Raw genomic sequence first — 18767 nt, 5'->3', positions numbered from 1 at the left:
CTCACGAGCATTCATTTGATAGTTACCAGCTAACACCAGGTTTCGGTGTCTCCGTGGCAGTGTAGGAGGGGCTTCTAAGCAAGCGCTAGTGCAGCCCTCTGACTGTCTCAGTCCTCCTTCCCTTGAGCATTGTTCAGCTCTTAGACATGAGCATGGTCTGACCTACTGGGCAGCCACCAGGAGTTGTGGAGAGGGAGAGTACGGGGCTCGAAATAAGGGCAGGAAGGTCAACTGGCAAATAAAATTACATGGGTGATTTGGCTTTGAAAGTGGATCAGGACATGCTGAACATCCCCCAAATTGGGAGGACACCAATTGCTTGTTAACTGAGAAGACTAGATAGATACCTTCTTCTGTGTGCTTGACGGCGTTCCTCGTGCTGGGGCGACCCATTGGACAGTTGGTCCTATGGGTCTGCAAAAGAACTAGCTACAGGATTTGTCTCCTCCAGCTCCACGAGAATCTCCGAAAGGCATTTACATTACCTGTGTGTGCTATGCTGGGACAGAGAAAAGTAGAGACTCACTGCCTGGCACTACAGACAGCTTATACCGTCTACAGATGATGTTCAAGAAAGGCTAATTCCAACATTAGCCAAAACTGCATGTAAGCCAAACCAAAACAACAGCAAAAATGCCGATACTCATTTTATGAACCGCTTAATTGCCGTGTTAGTCACAAAGAACAAATCACAGCAATGCTCCGCCTCTAAGGGCTGTTGTCCATGATGATGAGCACGAGCCAGCTGTCATTACACATCAGCCCTAGCACTGCATCCTAAAGACATCAAATGTGACTTCTAAACACCCCAGTTGGGGTCGTGGCATCTTATGTTAGTGCCTGGATGCTTTACTTGTTGGGCACATGTTTTTACTTAACTAGCAAAAATAGTTGAGACAGGCCCATTTGTGATAACTACAGATTCTCACATGTTGTAAGGGTCCCAGAGCCAGGCCTGCACTGTTGCTAGCAACATAGCCAGTTTGGGTTAGTTTGGTTTCCTAACAGAGCCTAGATGGAGCCTGGAGCCTTGTTCATACTAGATAGGCAATCTGGATCCCCAGTAGTGTCTAAAATGTTTGCAAGCAGTTTGCTTCTGTACTGTCCTTTGCTTTATTGGATTTAAGACTTTCACTTCTACTGTATGATGTTTCTCTAGGAACAGGTTAGAAGAAGGTGGGAATCTAGCTTAGTGGTAGACTGTCTACTTAGGACAAGTGATAGTTTGTTAATTAAAAACATGAACCAATGAGTTCAGGCACCACCATCAATAAATAAGTAAAGAGGAAACATGCCTGAGGATGTCAGGATACTGCCATAGGCATCTGTGGATAGCCAAGAGCCCCACAAACTTTGAAGGTTTGGCTGGAATGCCATAGGGAAACAAACACTCCCATGCTAAGTACAAGCCCAGCCTCAAGTTAACAATAAGACCAACATTTTGTTGCTTCATTTTCCTATAAAGTTCTGGGTTGCTGATTGAAGCAGAATTCCAATGCTTTGACACACCACCACATTGTTAAGATAGGGAGGATTTGATTATAGGAGAACAAGCCCTCAAAATGTCCATTTCACACACACACACACACACACACTCACACACACTCACACACACTCACACACACTCACACACTCACATACTCCCCTAAGGTCTCGCTTGCTTGCTTCTCAAGGCAGTGTGTGGTTGCAATTCCTCCATTTGATGTGGTTCATCCTCCAGTGCCAAACAGGGCAATGTGGGGAAATGATGACACTGCAGAAAATGAGGGTGGCGGTGACCTGCTTAGTAACAAGAGAAATAAAACAGATCTTAGGAATCGAGGCCAAAAATACCTGCTTCTCTACACAGTGAGGAGAAAGAAACAGAGTGTTTTCCTGTGATAGAAAGAGACTAGGCTCTGCCGGCAGCTGGCACCTTGTAGACCAAGCCAGGGCAAGCCAGGAGAGCCACCGGCCGGCTGGGGTAGGTGAGAAGGCAGCCGCCTGAGAAAGGGCGTGGGTTCCTTAGGTCAAGGGTGTGGGGTGCCAGGGAAGAGGGAAGGGGAGCCAAGGCTGCCTTCCTGCCTCGGCACAGACACACTTGCAACATTTTCTTATTTCAACACCATGCAGCATTGGAGGCGAGGCCTAAAAAGCGTCACAGTTTAAAAGAAGCAAAAGCTGTCCATGCAGGAGTGGGTTCTATTTATTTACAACTTTAAGGCTGGACAGCTTTTCTATTGTGTGGTTTGTGACTACCCAAAGTGACATTTTTTGAGTTTTAAAATTATCTCTTTTTGCACTGAGAAAAGAGCATATATGATTCATCTTAATATTGCGAGGATCAGTCAGCAGCTAACAGCTAGTATTTTGGGTGGGAGGCAGGCTTCTGTAGGCAGCTTTTTCACCTAACATAGAAGTAAAAAACACCAGAATATGCCTCAAGCTTCGTTCGGAATCATATAAATAGCTCGCTCTTGCACAGTTACAATCTAATGCCATCGTAAGAACTCCCACGGTTCATGAACTGCCTCACGCGCACCTCACCCATGCCTAAAGACGTCTATAGAGGGATGACACTAACTACGCCAGTGGAGTTCCAAGGACGCCTGACAGAGGGGCCTGGTTTTTGTTTCTGCTAACATCCTCATCTTGGGCTTTTGCCTGTGTTTCTTCCTGGATGATTTTGTTTTTCAGCCTCTGTAGCACCATCAAGTCATTCTAAGACAAGAAACAAGCTAAGGCCACTAGGCAGATCCAGCCAGTGGCTGGTTGCACATGGCCCACCAGCTCTGAATAATTTTTGCATTTTTCATGGTTACAAAAGCATTTAAAGAATGATGTTTTGTAACTTGTAAAAACTGTATGGAATTCAAATTTCTGTAGCCATAAATAAAATTGCGTTGGAACACAGCCATGCACATCCATTTACATGTCTTCTAGAACACCAAAAGCAATATTTATTAACTGACTCTACCCAAAATGTTTGGTGACCCCAACACCGCTAAAATCTTCCTGTCCATAGTAACTATTTGAAGAAAAGAATACATAGGTTTGTAGATGTTGAATGGTTATTTAGGAAATTCAACATTGTCATTTGACTTCCAACCAGGTAGAGTGCCCCTTATTGGAAATGCTTAGGATCAGAGTGTTTCAGGTTTGTTTTTCAAATTTTAGAATATTTCCATATGCATAAAGGTCTATATCTGAAATTGGATGCAAGTCTAACAGGAGATTTACTTATATTTCATATGTCCCGTATACGGAACCTGAAATTATTCTCATAGAATAGTTTTAGTGTACCTGTGGGTTTGTGTTTATGTGTGTGTGTGTGTGTGTGTGTGTGTGTGTGCATGAGTGCATGCCTGCACACTTATGTGTATGTATGATCTGTGCGTGCATGATAAGAGGCCAGGAGAGAATGTCTGCCTTAATCTCTTAAAACAGGGTCTTTGACTGTTGGTCTAGACTGGTGGCCAGCAAGTCTTGGAGACCCTCTTGTCTCCTCCCCACAGCACTTGGACTATAGGCTGGTGCAGCCATAGCTAGTCCTTATATGAGAGCTGGAGATTTGAACTAGGGTTGTCACACTTGCCCAGCAAGCACTCAGAACCCACTGGCCTATCTCCCCAGTCCTGTGCCTGTGTCTTAACTGTATCCTGTCATGTAAGATTGGGTATGGAATTTTCCACTGAGCTATCAGTTGGCACTTATAAAGCTTCCAGTTTTGCAGCATTTTGGATTTCGGTTTTTCAGATTAAGGATATTTCATATGTGCTATAAATATTTACTGGAAACCCAACACAACTTGTCATTATTGTTTTGGGGGTTACACACGTAAACAAAATCAGCAAAGTTCCCCATTCTGGAAGTCTGCCTTCTAATAAATGATGGTCAGGAAAGTCAATGACAAATTAGCATAGCAAACAGTGGCTTTTGAGAGACACAGGCCGTAGGGAGGAGCACAAGCAGAGACAGAAGTACCTCTGTTCAGAAGCCTCAGTGAGGAGGAAGACCCCAAAGATGGCTGGGAAGAGGATGGTGAAGCAATCCCGCCTGGGCAGTGAGCCGGGGGTGATGGTGGGAAGTTGGCCTCCGCCCCTTGAGTATGGGCTGTGAGAGGAGAGGCAAGGGTGGACAGCCAAAGCATTTGTCAGGAGCTAAAAGGCAAGCGTTGCTGTTACCAAAGGAGGTTTTGCTGTGAACAGGTTGTTTGAAGTACATTTTCTAGGCCCGGACCATAGTACAAGTCTGATCTGGAGTTATAAATCTGGAAGTTGTCAGTATAAAGGAAAAAGTACTGAAGTATTAAAGTTGCTTGAGATTCATCCTAAAAGCCCTGACTTCTTTAGCTCTAGGATCTGTGTGTGTTTGTTTCTCTCTCTCTCTCTCTCTCTCTCTCTCTCTCTCTCTCTCTCTGTGTGTGTGTGTGTGTGTGTGTGTGTGTGTGTGTGTGTGTGTGTGTGTGTGTGTGTGTGTGTGTGTGTGTAAACATACCTTTTCTTAACCTCAGATTTTGTTTCTAATTAACCATGAGTATGTAGCATCTGGATCCTTCTTGCTTCCTCTCTAGGCACAGCCCGGCCAGTCTGAAATAGGAGTTATGCCTCTCTCTCTCTCTCTCTCTCTCTCTCTCTCTCTCTCTCTCTCTCTCTCTCTCTCTCTCTCTTGCTCTCAGTGGGACAGAAAGCGATTTCTGGCCCAGGTCACATGGTCTGCCATCTACAATGAATTTCTTGCTTTTGCTCTATAATTTTGCCTTGTTGGTTGGGTTGTTTTTTGTTTGTTTGCTGTGTCTGTGTCTGGTATCCTGAAGTATGTTTGTGTGCCATGTTCATTCAGGTGCCCATAGCGGTAGAGGAGGGTGAAGGAGCCCCTAGAACTGGCATTACAGGTGGTTGTGAGCAGTCCCATGAGGCTCCTGGGAACCAAACCTCGAGGTGTTCTTAACTGCCCACACACCATTGGAGCCTCCCTACCTTGTTTTTGGTGGTATTTGTTTTGCTTTGACTTTGGTTTGGGTTTGGGGGGCAGAGTCTCATAATGTGGTTTGGGCTGGCCTAAGACTTACTGTGTAATCCAGTCTGACCTGAAGCAGTTCCTTTCAGACACTCCTGATGCCTCTGGGATGGGAGGCAGATTCGCTTACCCCTCCCCTGCCTGTGTCCAGCAGCAGCAGCTGTGTGCAGCCCCACCTGAGTGGACTGGTAAAGTCCCGGTGCCCAGCCCCCATCTCAGACGTGCTGGCGCTAATGCATCCATTGCCTTCTCTAGGGTGGGGCCTGGGTTTGTGAATCTTTAACAAGCTCCCCAGATTATTCTTAAACAAACACGGAAACTACTAGTGCAGAGAAACTTGGCAAACCCAGTTTTGTTTCCAGTTTGGGTAGGTTCTCTCCACTTCCAGCCTCAGGCTTCTCTGCTGCTGTTTCAGCCCTTACCTACTGCATAAAGCCCATGTGAGGAATCAAGCAGGGGGCCATGTAGAAATGAATTAGTATGTGAAGAGTGACAGCGCCCCAGCTAATCTCATTTTCTGATATGTTTTCACTTTTCTATGGAGGCCAGGCTCCAGGTGACTCCACACTAGAGAGCACAGGGGCGGGCAGGGCATGTGCATGTGCACACCATTCCTGTGGAGGCAAACATCACTGAACAGGAAGCAAGAGTATACCTCTCCTCCGAGGCAAAGGTTACCTCTTATTCTCTGCATCTGCCTTTGGATGCCCTTAAAACCTATGGGGGTTTGTGAGGTGAGGAGTTGGAAAAGATAAATTGGGCTTGAGTAACTATTGAATGCATTGATTTTTTTTCCCAATAAAAATGTTTCAGGGGGAATTCATAAGAAAAGGTATCTGGCTCCAACTAGTAGAAGAGCATTAAGCCATTCTGGGACAATTCAGATTTGTAAATTTATATCAAAACAGCGGTAACTCATGAACACTTGTGATGAAATATAATTACCAGTCATAGACCAGGGATAGGGCTGCAACAAGAGGGAAACTTTTCCCAGACTTCCCCCGTTGTGTCTATAGTGGCCAGGCATCTTGGTGTAGTCTCTGTCTTACTTGGATAACATCTAGCAAGCCCATTATTGTTTTAGGGGCCTTCCTTAAAATGCTTTTCCACATGCTAACAGAATCCTGATGGTGGACATCTGTTAAGATTATTGCCCCTTAAAGGCTTTTGTGCAATATTTAACAAACTTAAGAAAACACAGTTCTGAACAAAGACTTGGTTAGAACTCATGTTGTTAGACAAACTCTGTTTGCAATTAAATATATTCCTATTTTCTGTATCCTTTCAATATAAAAATTTGCTTGCATTCCACTGGAGAAGGTCAGGGTAATTGATCTGCACAGTTCTATGACGTTCCCAAGAGTTTCTTTTTTCTAGAACAAGAAAGGCTCTCAGTTCAGGTACTTGGTTAAGTTTAGTAAGGTTTCCTGGAAAAAGCCTCAAGGGCTTTGTGATTAGCTGGCACTCGAGCCACGTGTAGAACCAGAGACCAGGTCTGAGTGCTGGGGAATTTCGAAGTGCCAAAGGTAGTCATGGAAGACCTAGCAGTGAGCAGCTTTGTGTCAGAGACCTGGAGTTAGATGTGCCTGCCGTCAGCACCTGTGTGCCTTAGAGGGGTGATGTGACCTGTTCACCTGTAAGTGGGGTAGCCCTTCTTGTGTTAGTTACTTTTTCTCCTCCCTGGAACTTACAGCTCCGAGGCTTACAGTCCACAGTGGCAAGGAAGGTACGCAGGAGCAGGAGGTTGCCTTGTGTGTGCAGTCAGGAACCAGAGCTTGAATCTTGTGCCTTGATCTCTTTCCTTCCTATTCAGTCCAGTACCCCAGCCCATGATTCTAATGTACTGCCCAAGTTAGAATGGGTCTTCCCATTGTAGTTATTCTAATCTACATAACTCCTCATAGATAGACCCAGAGATTTGTTTCCTTAGTGATTCTAAATTCTGTCAGATCAACAATCAAGATTAGCCATTGCCCCTCTCCTGGTGTAGATCATGACACATAGTGGTCAGTAAGTGGAGTTTGTCTGCCTTCTGTCCCATGAGGAATTCATTTGCAGACTAAGTCCCTTTTATTGCCATTGAAGTTCTTTTTGTGCATACTGTCCCTAAGTAGAGAACAGCCAATTGGCATTTAACAATTTAATAATTGTAATAATTCCATAAGCATCTAAGAAACTGGACTCAACAGTTTCATCATCTTCAGACTTTGCTCTGAAGAGGAGCATTTTCTGAATGCCTCATCATCGTTCTCATTGTCTCAGAACATTTCCATTTTTATCTGTTCCTCTAAAACTGAGAAGCAAGAAATGAAATCCAGCATTCCAACGCAAACCTGCTGTATGCCATGAAGTGTATTTAGCCTTACTGCGAAGTGTGGAGACAGCCCTGAACCACTGCTGCTGGGGGCCTCCTACTCCAGGGTGGCTCCGGACTTCTCTTCCTTCTGATTTGGAGCACTTGTTCTGATCTACATTTTATTTTCTTCTCTCATTCACATTGGGATCCGTCCATGTTATGTTATACCCCAATTTTGCTTAACTAAGGAATGAGAGACTCTCAGTATGACTCAAAACTAAAACCAGAAAGTGAAGTAAGTGCTAACAATAGGTCTAGAAAATGTACATGTATGTATGTGATAGATGTATGGCGTGTGTGCGTGTGCGTGTGCGTGTGTGTGTGTGTGTGTGTGCGCGCGTGTGTGTGTGTTGTGTACGCGTATGCACGCACGCATGCATGTTAATCCCTCTAGGTTAGCTGTGACATGTGTACCTTAAACTAAGAAGGAGTAAATATAAGATGCCATGGTGATAATTGATGGATAGAAGGTTACAGACACTTTTGGTCACTTAATATTGTTTCAGTATATAGGTAAGGAACAGACTTTTCTTGAGGGAATGTTCTTTGAGACCAAACCTTGTCCTGCAGCCCAGGCTTGCCTAGAACTCACTATATAACCTCAGCTAACCTCAAACTCATACAGATCCTCCTGCCTTGGCCTTCCAAGTACTGAGACTGCAGAGCTCATCACTCTTCCCAGTTAAGGTAGTAATCTTTAAAGCATTCAGGACTGGTCCCAGAGACATGGCTTAGCACTTGCTGCTCTTCTAGAGGACCTGGGTTCAATTCCCAGCACCCACATGGCTGTTCGTCATCATCTATAACTCCACTTCCAGGGGATTCCAAGCCTCCTTCAAGCGCCAGGCATGCACTCGGTACGTAGGCATACATTCAGGCAAAACACCCATACAAAAGACATACAAGCCTGTCTATGAAAAAATTCCTAATGAAACAGGATGTGGGGCTTTGGAACCAGGAAGACAGGCTCATACTCTGTAGTTGTGCACCATAGTTGCTCTTCCTGGATATGATTCTTAAACCTTTGAACCTCACTGTTCTCACCTGTGAATGGATCTAGTTAAGTCTGGTTGGCAGGGTTGTTATGAGTTTAGATATTATGGAGTGCCTGGCCAAAGTAGGTACTCATTAAACATCAGCGACTTGTTTTGTTGTAATGACTGTCCTGGCAGGCCTCCAGGACACACACTCTGATGCCATAGACTGACCCAGATTCTTGAGGTCCCCAGCATTCCTCTACTTTGCTGTGATGTGCTGCTCACAGACTTATTTGGGAAAATGATGCCTGCAGACAGTGAAGCAGACAGCTGATATTTGTTGGGAGTGCCCCTTTCTCTTTCCGATGGCTTGGAGCTTGAGGCAGCCTGTCTCCTGTTGATGGTCCTGAAATTCCCCTGCCATGTACTGACCTCCCACACTCCTAGGAACAGTAGTCTGAGGGAAGCAGCCTGAACAACTCCTGCCTCTCAGAATCCAAGTCAAGGGTGTGATGAGAGCACAGTGGCTGTTCCAGGTGTCCCTGAAAGTGCCTTGTCCTTACTCCTCGACATGGAATACTCAGCTCAGAGCAATCGAGCATTTCCTTTTGAAGTGCTTGGTGCTGGTTGAATATTAGTGTAACCCCTGTTGCTAATCTAATCCTCTTACTATCTCTGAAAGCAGACACATCTGTTTTGAGAGTGGTGTTACCCGGTGGTACTGATGAGACACTTGAGTTGAGAGGAATCTGTGGGGCGAGGATAAAGACTGGTCTCCTCCTATCTAGATAATGCCTTCTTCGTTTTACTTGGAAGTTGCTATTTCATCATGGGTCAGTGTCAAACTCCATTGTCCTAAGTCAGGCTTTCAGACAGGCTGGCTCCCTGGATTCTGTCATGTCACAATAATTCCCCCTGTTGTCACACTGTGGCCCAGTCAAGTCTTCAGTAGTAGAGACGTTCTGACTAAGGTTCACAAAAGGCTCTATCAGTTTCATTTGCATGGAAAGGAATATATTAATCTTTATCAGAAACCATTGCTATGATTATATTTTAGAGCCAAGGAGGTGGCTGGAATTGCCTTTTTGGTTACCTTTTGTTCTATTCAAATAGCTCCATTGGAAGAAAAGATTTTCAATTCTGACTTTCAAACTTAGACATACCAATTTAGTTTCACCTCTTCAGAATTAGCACCTAACTTCAAGTTTCATATTAATCCATGAAAAATAAATCGGAAGGTGCTTCTTCATCATAACAGTCCTCTTACCCTTCTCCCAAATTCAGCCTGTGCCCCTGCCATGCCACAGCTCTTCCTCGCTCTCTCACCACACTCCCCATGCTCCACTCAGAGATCAGAGGAGCTGCAAGGAACTCTTTCTTTTCCTTCTTCACACCTGTAAAGCTCAGCCCCACAGTAGCCACTTCGAAGATCAGTCCTGCCTTTTCCCCAGCAGCCCCATCCCCCTTGCAGTGTCTGAGCAAGCCCTGGACTCCCTTTTGCACAGGCGGTTTTCCATATGTTCAGCCCATCATCATCATCACCATCATCATCACCACCACCATCACCACCACCATCACCATCATCAATATCAATTCTATCAAATCATTGGAGCTCACAGGTCATTACTTCTACCTTCCACCCTTTGAAAATGTAATTGTGCTTTTATTTCATGGCTTCAGTCTTTGTTTAAGTCACATGATCAGGATAGCATTCAGGCTCTAAACAGCCTGTTAAATATTCACCCACAAGGTAGGCATTCATGTATGAATCAGCAGCACTTATCGGTGTGTGACACTGGACCTTAGGTTTCATGTTCTAACATGCTAAAAAATTCCTGAATTGAATGAATGGTGAAGCAAACCTCCTTTACCATAAGCCCAGTTAGAGTTCTTTTTCCTAACACTTGACAGACTTCAGCTAGTGAAGCACAGAAGCTAAGTGGTTCAGAGGTCAATTCCAAGAGTGTTAGTCTATCACATCCCAAATCAGGCCAGTCTGATGGTTGAGGAGACCCGGGTGAGTGCTGGGGTTTGAAGAGGGATGCTGGCCCACCTGCTCTGTGCATCTCAGTATCTGCCTCAGAGAGTTCTCTCCTCATAGGCATCCTGACCCCAAGGACTTTAGGGAACCACACCAGCTGTTCTTCCCAACCCTGTAGCCTTTTATGATTAAATTCACCCTCCCCTCAGGAAGCACAGTATATCACTAAAAGTATCAGGGACTCTAGTGACCTGCCTTCTAATCTTGGTTTGACCACTGATGAGTTGTACAAGCCTCAGGCCATTTCCTGTGTCCTCCAAGACTGGCCTTCTTCCCCTGCAAAGGTACAGTGATTCTCGATTCACCAAGTTGTGGGAAAGGCTAAAGTGGAGAGCAAGAAGGAAGCGCTAGCAACAAGTGTCAGTTTAATAATCAGAGAAATGGGAAATGGCCTAGCAGCAAACTTCTGCGTTTCTTCACACCTCCGCTTCCTTCCACCAGAAGCAGTTTTTATTTATGACCATATTAACACAAATTAAAGAGAGCGAGAGAATATGAGAGAGAGAAAGAAAAATGAAAAAGAAAATGAGAGAGATAGAGATGGATAAATGATAGATAGATAGATAGATAGATAGATAGATAGATAGATAGATAGATAGATAGATAGGTAGGTAGGTAGGTAGATAGGTAGATGAGAGAGATTGACTCAGAGGATAGCCTACAGACTATTTTCCTTTTATACAACATAACAAATGATTAAAGATCTATCCTGTAATGTTTTATACAAGCCAAAAGCCATTGCAGTCAATTGATTCCAGGGAACTGTCCAAATATGTTTACTTTTTTGGAATGTGTAACACCAGGGATTATTTCTCTTAAGTAAGCTGTGAGTAGCCTGGATCTTGGTGTTTTCTTTATTTCTCTACATTATATGTACATTTAACCAGTAATCACAAGGCATAAATATTGAACTCTTTTTGTTTTCCTTGATCTGTTTTCTAACCTAGTGGAGTCATTAGAACCTGACAAAGAGTGTGCCGTATGTGTTAGAGGCAAGGGCAGAAAGCTGTCCCCAGTTCATAGGGTACAGCACTTCTCTGGGCCTTCTTCCATTATCCACACTGAGAGTAGACGCCCTGAACTCCATCTTGGGCAGTTGCAGAGCACTGAGGATCTGTAGGTGACATACCATGGCATAGGCTGCTGCTCTCAGTGTCTGGTGTCTACAAAATTAGGAATAAGTCTTTCCAGTCTGTCTCCACCCCCTCCCATCATCTGGCCTTGTTTGTTGGGATTTTTTTATTCCCATAAGCAAACATAAAATTCATCTTTACCAGGAAAATTAATTTAAAAAATTTGCAGTCAAGAGAACATGTGTTTGGAGTTCAGAGTGTCCCCTGTGTCACAGCCCTAGACTGAGTCACCCTGCCCTACACTCTTTGGAAAAGGGTTTCCAGGTAGTTACTGTGACATCCTCTCCTTCACACACAATACTGGAGCTGGGAGACGTATACAGTAAATAAGCACATTGTTATTTCCCAGCACATTACAGGGGAGTTTACAGATGGTATAGAAACATATACATCAAAATAAAACAAAAACCACGGGGCAGGGAGATCAAGGGTGAGATCCGTGCTGTGAAGTTCTGGACTGTTTGTTTTCGTCGCCATTGTCCACTGTGTGGAAGCTGTAGCAACTGTTTTAGACTCAGTACTGTTATCAGTGATTGAATCAGTGAATATTAATTGCATCCTCTTGTTTGCTCTTGTCCCTTTGTCTTGTGTGCCTTTTACAATACAATAAACCCTGGAACTGGCTCTCCAGTTCCTTGTGGCTCAGGCCCCTTGTTTGATGACTAACTTTTCTTTGCCAAACACTAAATCAACATAGTGAGCATAAAAATGTGTTTAATGTCTGCCCGCCACAGCTCAGACACTTACCTGGGCCAAGTAGAAGTGGCAGGTTTATACTGCCGTGTGATACGATCTTGAGTTGTTCTTCATGATGTGTAACCTGTTAATGCAACAAACTGAATTAATATACAGACATTTAATCGTTGCGTGAAGGCCTTATTCCCTCTCTCATTAACCCTCGGCAGCCGGCGGCCAGACTGGGTGAGATGCCAGGTCTGCTTGGGGTGTCATGCCCTGCGTTGCCTCGGCCCTAAGACAAGGTCCTTTGCTCTTGTCCTTTCAGTGCCCTCGGGGGCTCCTCGGCTCTCCATATCCCTGCTTTTCCAGGAGGAGGATGTCTCATTGATTATGTGCCTCAAGTGTGCCACCTGCTCACCAACAAGGTAAAGCAAGTCCCTGAGCTCTGTCCACTCAGAGCCCCTGCCTGCAGTCCTGCTACAGCTGTCAGGCCATGGTGTGTGCCTGCCACCTCACACATCTCTGCACTTCCAGCTCTCCCTTGCCCACTCTGAAGGACAGTCCGTGTTTCTCCGTCTTTGTCCTCCTCTTCCTTCCCCTTTTCTGAGGACCCAGCCTCCACTGCTTGTCTTATAGTCATCACTTCCTTTCACACGTGGTGATTTAATCACCGATTAAGGTTCCCCGTATCCCCTACATGCGTTTGGATGCATCTTGTGCGTTCTTGTGGTTTTGCATCTGTGAACCAACCCCCTTCTTCCCAGTCATCTGGTGTATACATGTGTCTGCAGCCAGCTCATGTCAAGATAATTCTTTAAAACGGCCTTCAGTTCTCTCTGCTTTCTTATCTCACCCATTAATTGTCTGTCCTTCATTCTTATCATGCCTCTGAGCAGTTGACCAGAGTTTTTGCTCCTCAAGGGGCAAGCATTCTGGGTCAGCAGGCCTTCCACCTGCCATATCAGATTATCTAAAGCTTTCCCTTGGCTGTATTCATGGACACGTAGCTGAGTTTGGTGGTAGTCAACTATATCCCAAAAGTATGAAAATATACCTGTTAATGTCTCACCATGATATTTAGCTGAAAACTAGAGATATTAACACACTAGTCACCCTGACTCTTCCCCTCCCACAGGGACTGTGACTCAGTTGGTTTAATTGCCAAAGTGCTGTTTTCTTTGCTCCTGTTGACTCGTTCATATTGGCTGGGAAAACAGATCTTTTGTTTATCTCTCCCATTCAGAAGATAGCTCATCTCTATATAGGACATATTTTTAAAGAACAATAATATTTCAAAGGCTTCAGTATTATTTCTTAAATGTCAGGGAAACTGAAATCTGGCAAGATTGCAGTGTGTGGGACTGGCCCAGATTCCAAGGCACTTAGCTCCTTGGAGTGGTGGCTTCTGCTGAGACACCCCTCCCCCACCCCACATTGCTGTTCCCCTCTAAGCCAGAGTGGAGGGCAAGATTCTTATTTACATTTTGGGGCTTTGCAATGCCTTCAAATCTGTGTCCCAGAATTGTGGAGAAAAATGTAAATTGTGTCTTCCAGAACTGAGAAGAAAAGCCTTTTTAAACTCCCCAATTGAGATTAATTTCTAGTCATGCATTTTCCTCAAAAAAAAAAAAAAAAAAGAGTATGGTTTTCTCAGAAATATAAGAATCAGTCTGCTTTTCTTATCTGGTTCCCTTTCATTAATTTTACTTGTCTTTAAAATTGGTGTTCCTCTGTTTGTTCTAAACGAGGACAGCATGGGCTGCTTTTAGGAGCAGTCTCTTCAAATGAATTTCCATAATTACATCGGAATCTATCTTTATAGCCAGTTTTGTTGTGGGTTTCTGTTAAAATGCTTTTCTGTTTTTAAAATCAAGTACACAGAACTGTTTTCATCCCTTTTTTAAACAAAGCCACTTAAGCAAACTTATCATCTGTTTTTCTTTTCTGAAAATAACATCTGATCCTGCATTAAGCCTGCAAAGTAAGCACTGTTTCTCTAAATTGACACAAACCGTTACATAAATAGAATTGTTTAACTTTTCGAAGGTAGAGCCTGACTATCAGGACCACTTGTGCCAAGGTTGTGCCGAGTCCTTTATCTTGACCCTCCTCAGCCATGGGAACGTGGTGCGGCTACAGCCGACCTAAACAGTTTGGGGAGGGTCTCTCTCATTCTTTCTTTCAGCTCCAGGGAGACCATTGTAAAGAACATGCTTTTATGGTAGAAGCAGTTGTATTAAGTAACTTTCAGCTACCTAGCATAACGACAACATTTTTTGTAGAAACTATTATTTTGTGCTAACAAGGATATACAAAAATGCAAAATAAATCAGCCATTGTAATACTTCTCATTCTGAATATAAAGATTTTTGAAAGAATAAAAAGTATTATGTTACCTTTTTCATTTTATCTTACCCTTTCACTAGGAGTTCAAGATAACCAAAAAGCCCCGCTTAATGGCATCTCTTTATAAAGAATGTCTGCTGATAAATGCAAACAGAGTAATATTGTAGATCAACGTTTTTCAACCCCCAATGAAATAAGTCAGACAAGAACATTCCAGCTGATACTGAGACTATTAGGCGAATGGTTGATGGGGAACCAGGTCTTTGTATACTTCAAGAGATACGCCTGTCCCGGGCTAGAGAGTTGCCTCAGCAGTTATGAGCACTGACTGCTCTTCTAGAGGAGCTAGGTTCAAATCCCAGCATCCACATGGCGGTATACAACTGTCTCTACCTCAAGTTCCAGTAGAGGAATGTCACACAGACACACATGCAGGCAAAACACCAACTACACATAAAAATAATTTTTTTAAAAGAGATGCATTTGTAGATTGATTGTCTTGAGAAGTAGAGTGTATAGTGTGTGAGTGTGTGTGTGTGAGTGTGTGTGTGTGTGTGTCTGTGTCTGTGTGTGTGTCTGTGTGTGTTATTGAATTGTCTCACTATGGCAAGGGAGAGCATCCCTTTACAATGGAGTTGTTTAGCCAAATATTGAAGTCCAGTATTACCTGGGAAGATTTCTTGCCAAAAACCCATTAACCTAATCTAACCATACTGTTAACTCTAACTTCCAATGTAAGAAGGTAAAAGAAACAGAAAACTGAGATAGTCTGTAAGTAAATTAACCCAATCTCTGAAAAGGTAATGCCATTTATGCATACTAGTATGGACAGACAGAAAGATATGTGGGGTGTGTGTGTGTGTGTGTGTGTGTGTGAGTGTGTGTGTGTGTGTGTATGTGTGAGAGAGAGAGAGAGAGATAAAACATACATGCTGTTACTATGTGATTAAAAGATTTTAAAAATATAAACAAACTACATTTCTAATCCTGAATTAAACAGTGTTTTGAAAACAATGTTTTGGAGGTGATGAAGAAGAGCTGATGTAGACAGGGTAGCCAATGGCATCAGAGTACTCCCCAAACCTGCTGAGTGTGACTATTGTATTTGTGGCTTTCTAAAGAGAATGTCTAGGTTTTTTGGAGTTGCATACTAAAGGAAATATTTGGGGTGAACCATCAGGATGTCTCTAATTTCCTCTGAAATGTTCAGCCAGATTGATTGACAGGTTGATAGGTAGGTAGGTAGAAGCTGGATGAAGCAGCTAGGCAAAACTCTCCCAGTTGCTGGATATAGGGTGGCAGTGAGTGCAGTTTCCTGTTCCCTCTGCTTCTCCCAGCCCTTCCAGTTTTTCATAATAGAGCATTTTCCGTCTTTCTGTACTAATCCCCAGCTTGGGTTCCCGTTCCAGGTGCAGTATGTGATTCAAGGCTATCACAAAAGAAGAGAGTACATCGCTGCCTTTCTCAGTCACTTTGGCACGTAAGTTCTGCCCTGTTTACACCGCACACAACAGTGTGCTCAGCTCTCACATGTAGTTTATCTCTCTCACACTCAGGCTGTGGTGCTTACCCTAGAGCTGCCAGGACGACTTAGTTTTTTGCATTCTTTAGCGAACAATAGAACCAACTATGCTCTCTGAGCAACACTGTGCTCTCCCAGCCGCAGCCAATGGGAGTGTTCTCTGCAGCATCATGGGTGTAGAGCAGGCTTCTTGTGGCGCTTGGGGCTCATCCTGTACGTTCACCTCCATTGTCTCCTAGTTACCAGGACTTTTCTTTCTTTCTCTTTTTTCTCTCCTTTTTTTTCAGCTATGCTTTTATACAATAATTTTAAGTTAGCATATAAGTAATAGGTTTCATTCTGCATTTTCCACACACATGTCCCTGTCCTCTGCTCTGAGCACCTTCCCCATACCTTATCTTTCCTTGCTGTTTCTGTTCCCCATGCCCAATGGCCTCAATTTCCCTTTCATGTCCATGTACCCCAGTACTCGATTCTTCCTCAGACTTTCTGCCCTTCTCCTGCTCCCCTGCCTGCTTTCATGATCTACACAATCATATTTAAGTGTAGATTCCTATGTGCAAGGAAACATGTGCCATTTGTCTTTTTTGAGTCTGCTTTATTTTGCTTAACATAATGGTTTCCAGTTCCATCCATTTTCCTACAAGTGCCAGGATTTCATTCTTTTTAATGGATAAAGGAAATCCCATTGTCTGTATGTACCACATTTTGGTTGTCCATTCAATTGATGATGGATGTAGGGCACGTTATAAACATATTTTATTGTAGTTAGCCCTGAACCTGTAAGTCTATTTACCCAGTGAAGCCCCATGTGTAGAAGAGGGGACAACAAGGCAGAGATCACACTTTCCCAGGTTCTAGGACTCCTGACAGGACTGCCACGAACAGTGCCTTACAGATGGGGAAGAAAACCTAACATTATACCTCACCATGATGAGTTAAACTTCAGAGAAGGGGTTAGAAGATGGCTCAAGAGAGCGATGGAAAGCCTGTGACTGCAGGGAAAGCAGAATGGTTCTCCCTACTGCTATGCTGTGCATTGCCCTTCCCCTGGATGCCAGAGGCCTGGTTTTGTTTTGTTCTGAGACAGGGCCTAACTTTTAGCCCAGCTGTGGAACTAGCAATGCATACTGTGCTGGCCTCAAACTCAGAGATACAGAGGTCCACCTGCCTCTGCCTCCCAAATGCTGGGATGAAAGGCATGTGACATCATGCCCAATGGACTGGTTTCTTGTTTGTCTTCTTACTCATAATGATGACTAACATTTCCATCTCATGGTTTATCCTGGTCAATTCTCACAGTGCTATTAAAACGTTTACCAATATCATAGTTCCCTGCTGGATGAGGAAGCTACACCTCCACAGGTTAAGAGATTGAGTGAGGTCGTAAACAGTAGCCAACGGCAGAGCTGTAACAAGAACCTCAGTGTTGTCGTCCCACCCTAGACCCTCATGATGCTCATGTGTCTTACGTCTGTCTGTGTTCAGTTGCCTCTGAAATATCTTAACCTCCATTGCTTTCGAACCTTATTTTTATGAGAGTTTATGTATGTGTTTTCTTACTTAGAGGTGTCGTGGAATATGATGCAGAAGGCTTCACAAAACTTACGCTGCTGCTGATGTGGAAAGAGTTTTGTTTTCTTGTACACAGTGAGTATATTTTTGCTGTGCACATATACTTAGGAATGTTCTACTGTAATAATCAGGGTGAGAACCTTTGGTGTTTTGACATGGTCCTTTTTATTTTACCATGTGTATGTTTAAATTGAGGTCATATTTTCTCCAAACCATTGTTTCTCATCCACTAAGGTGATGTTGCCCCACAGGCAATACCTGATGAAACATTTCTTACTGTCACAGTGGATGAAGGGTTCAGTGATCAGGTAACAGTCCTAATGTCCTTCTGTCCTAGGACAGCCCCTCACAACAGAAATTACAAAATGTCACCATTGCCAAGATACAGTGACCCTACCCTAGACTTATTTCTGTTTCAAAATATGTATCCCGTGTCAGGTGTCTGCATTTTCAGGATTACTGAGAGCATGCTCACTTTGACCTTCTGGTCACTGGTAAGTGAAAGTCCTTGACTTTGGCTAATGAGAAGCAACACGCAACATAGGAGGCAGTGCTCTGTGCTTCCCCAGTAGCCTTCGGTGGTTTTCCACATTGTAATCACATGTAAATGGCTGTTACATAGTCAGTCAGCAGTGGTCCAGTAGTCACTGGTCCATGTCTCTCTTGTGGATGGTTTAGATTGTAGTTCTTTGCTGTAGAGGAGCCAGTGACCTATGGCATCAGGTGTAAGCTGCCAATCGTTCTTTGGCAATGTGGTGTATAATGTTTCTGCTTACGTAGACAGCCAAGGAGTTCCAGCTTTTCCAGCTTGAGCTAGGACAAAAGCAGGGGGTTGAGCTGGCTTCTTGCAGAGGCAGAACTGCCTTATGTCTTATTAATCCAAATTTAGAAGGGATACTCGGGCCCTAAATAGATGGTGTCAAACAATATTGACTTTATAGTTTTTTCTTCCCCAGCAGGCCTAGGTTTCTGGTTGTAATTTTAGATTAAAATAGTTTTCAATTTCTTTTTTTTTTCTTTTTTTTTGAAACCTGATTTCATACCAGCAAATGGTAAGAGATGAAGCCCCTAAATGTCCACAAGATAGGAAGGAAGCCTCCCTCTGTTACCTGATGCTGCGTACCTCCCAGAGCCTGTGGAG

The 18767-nt window shown here is 43.8% G+C and overlaps 1 protein-coding gene across 3 annotated transcripts in view; it reads left to right on the top strand.

Moving 5' to 3' along the window:
- Nucleotides 1–18767, top strand: part of Babam2 (BRISC and BRCA1 A complex member 2) — a 382404-nt gene that overhangs the window by 293121 nt on the left and 70516 nt on the right. For all 3 annotated transcript variants that reach the window (XM_032908967.1, XM_032908965.1, XM_032908966.1), the window contains 3 exons: nucleotides 12509–12608; nucleotides 15939–16009; nucleotides 17619–17701. In XM_032908967.1, the coding sequence (XP_032764858.1) occupies nucleotides 12509–12608; nucleotides 15939–16009; nucleotides 17619–17701 (254 nt within the window). The remainder of the gene's footprint in view (nucleotides 1–12508; nucleotides 12609–15938; nucleotides 16010–17618; nucleotides 17702–18767) is intronic.

The sequence above is a fragment of the Rattus rattus genome, chromosome 7 (assembly GCF_011064425.1).
Source record: "Rattus rattus isolate New Zealand chromosome 7, Rrattus_CSIRO_v1, whole genome shotgun sequence".
NCBI lineage: Eukaryota > Metazoa > Chordata > Mammalia > Rodentia > Muridae > Rattus > Rattus rattus.
This window is presented reverse-complemented; position numbering and strand designations above follow the sequence as displayed.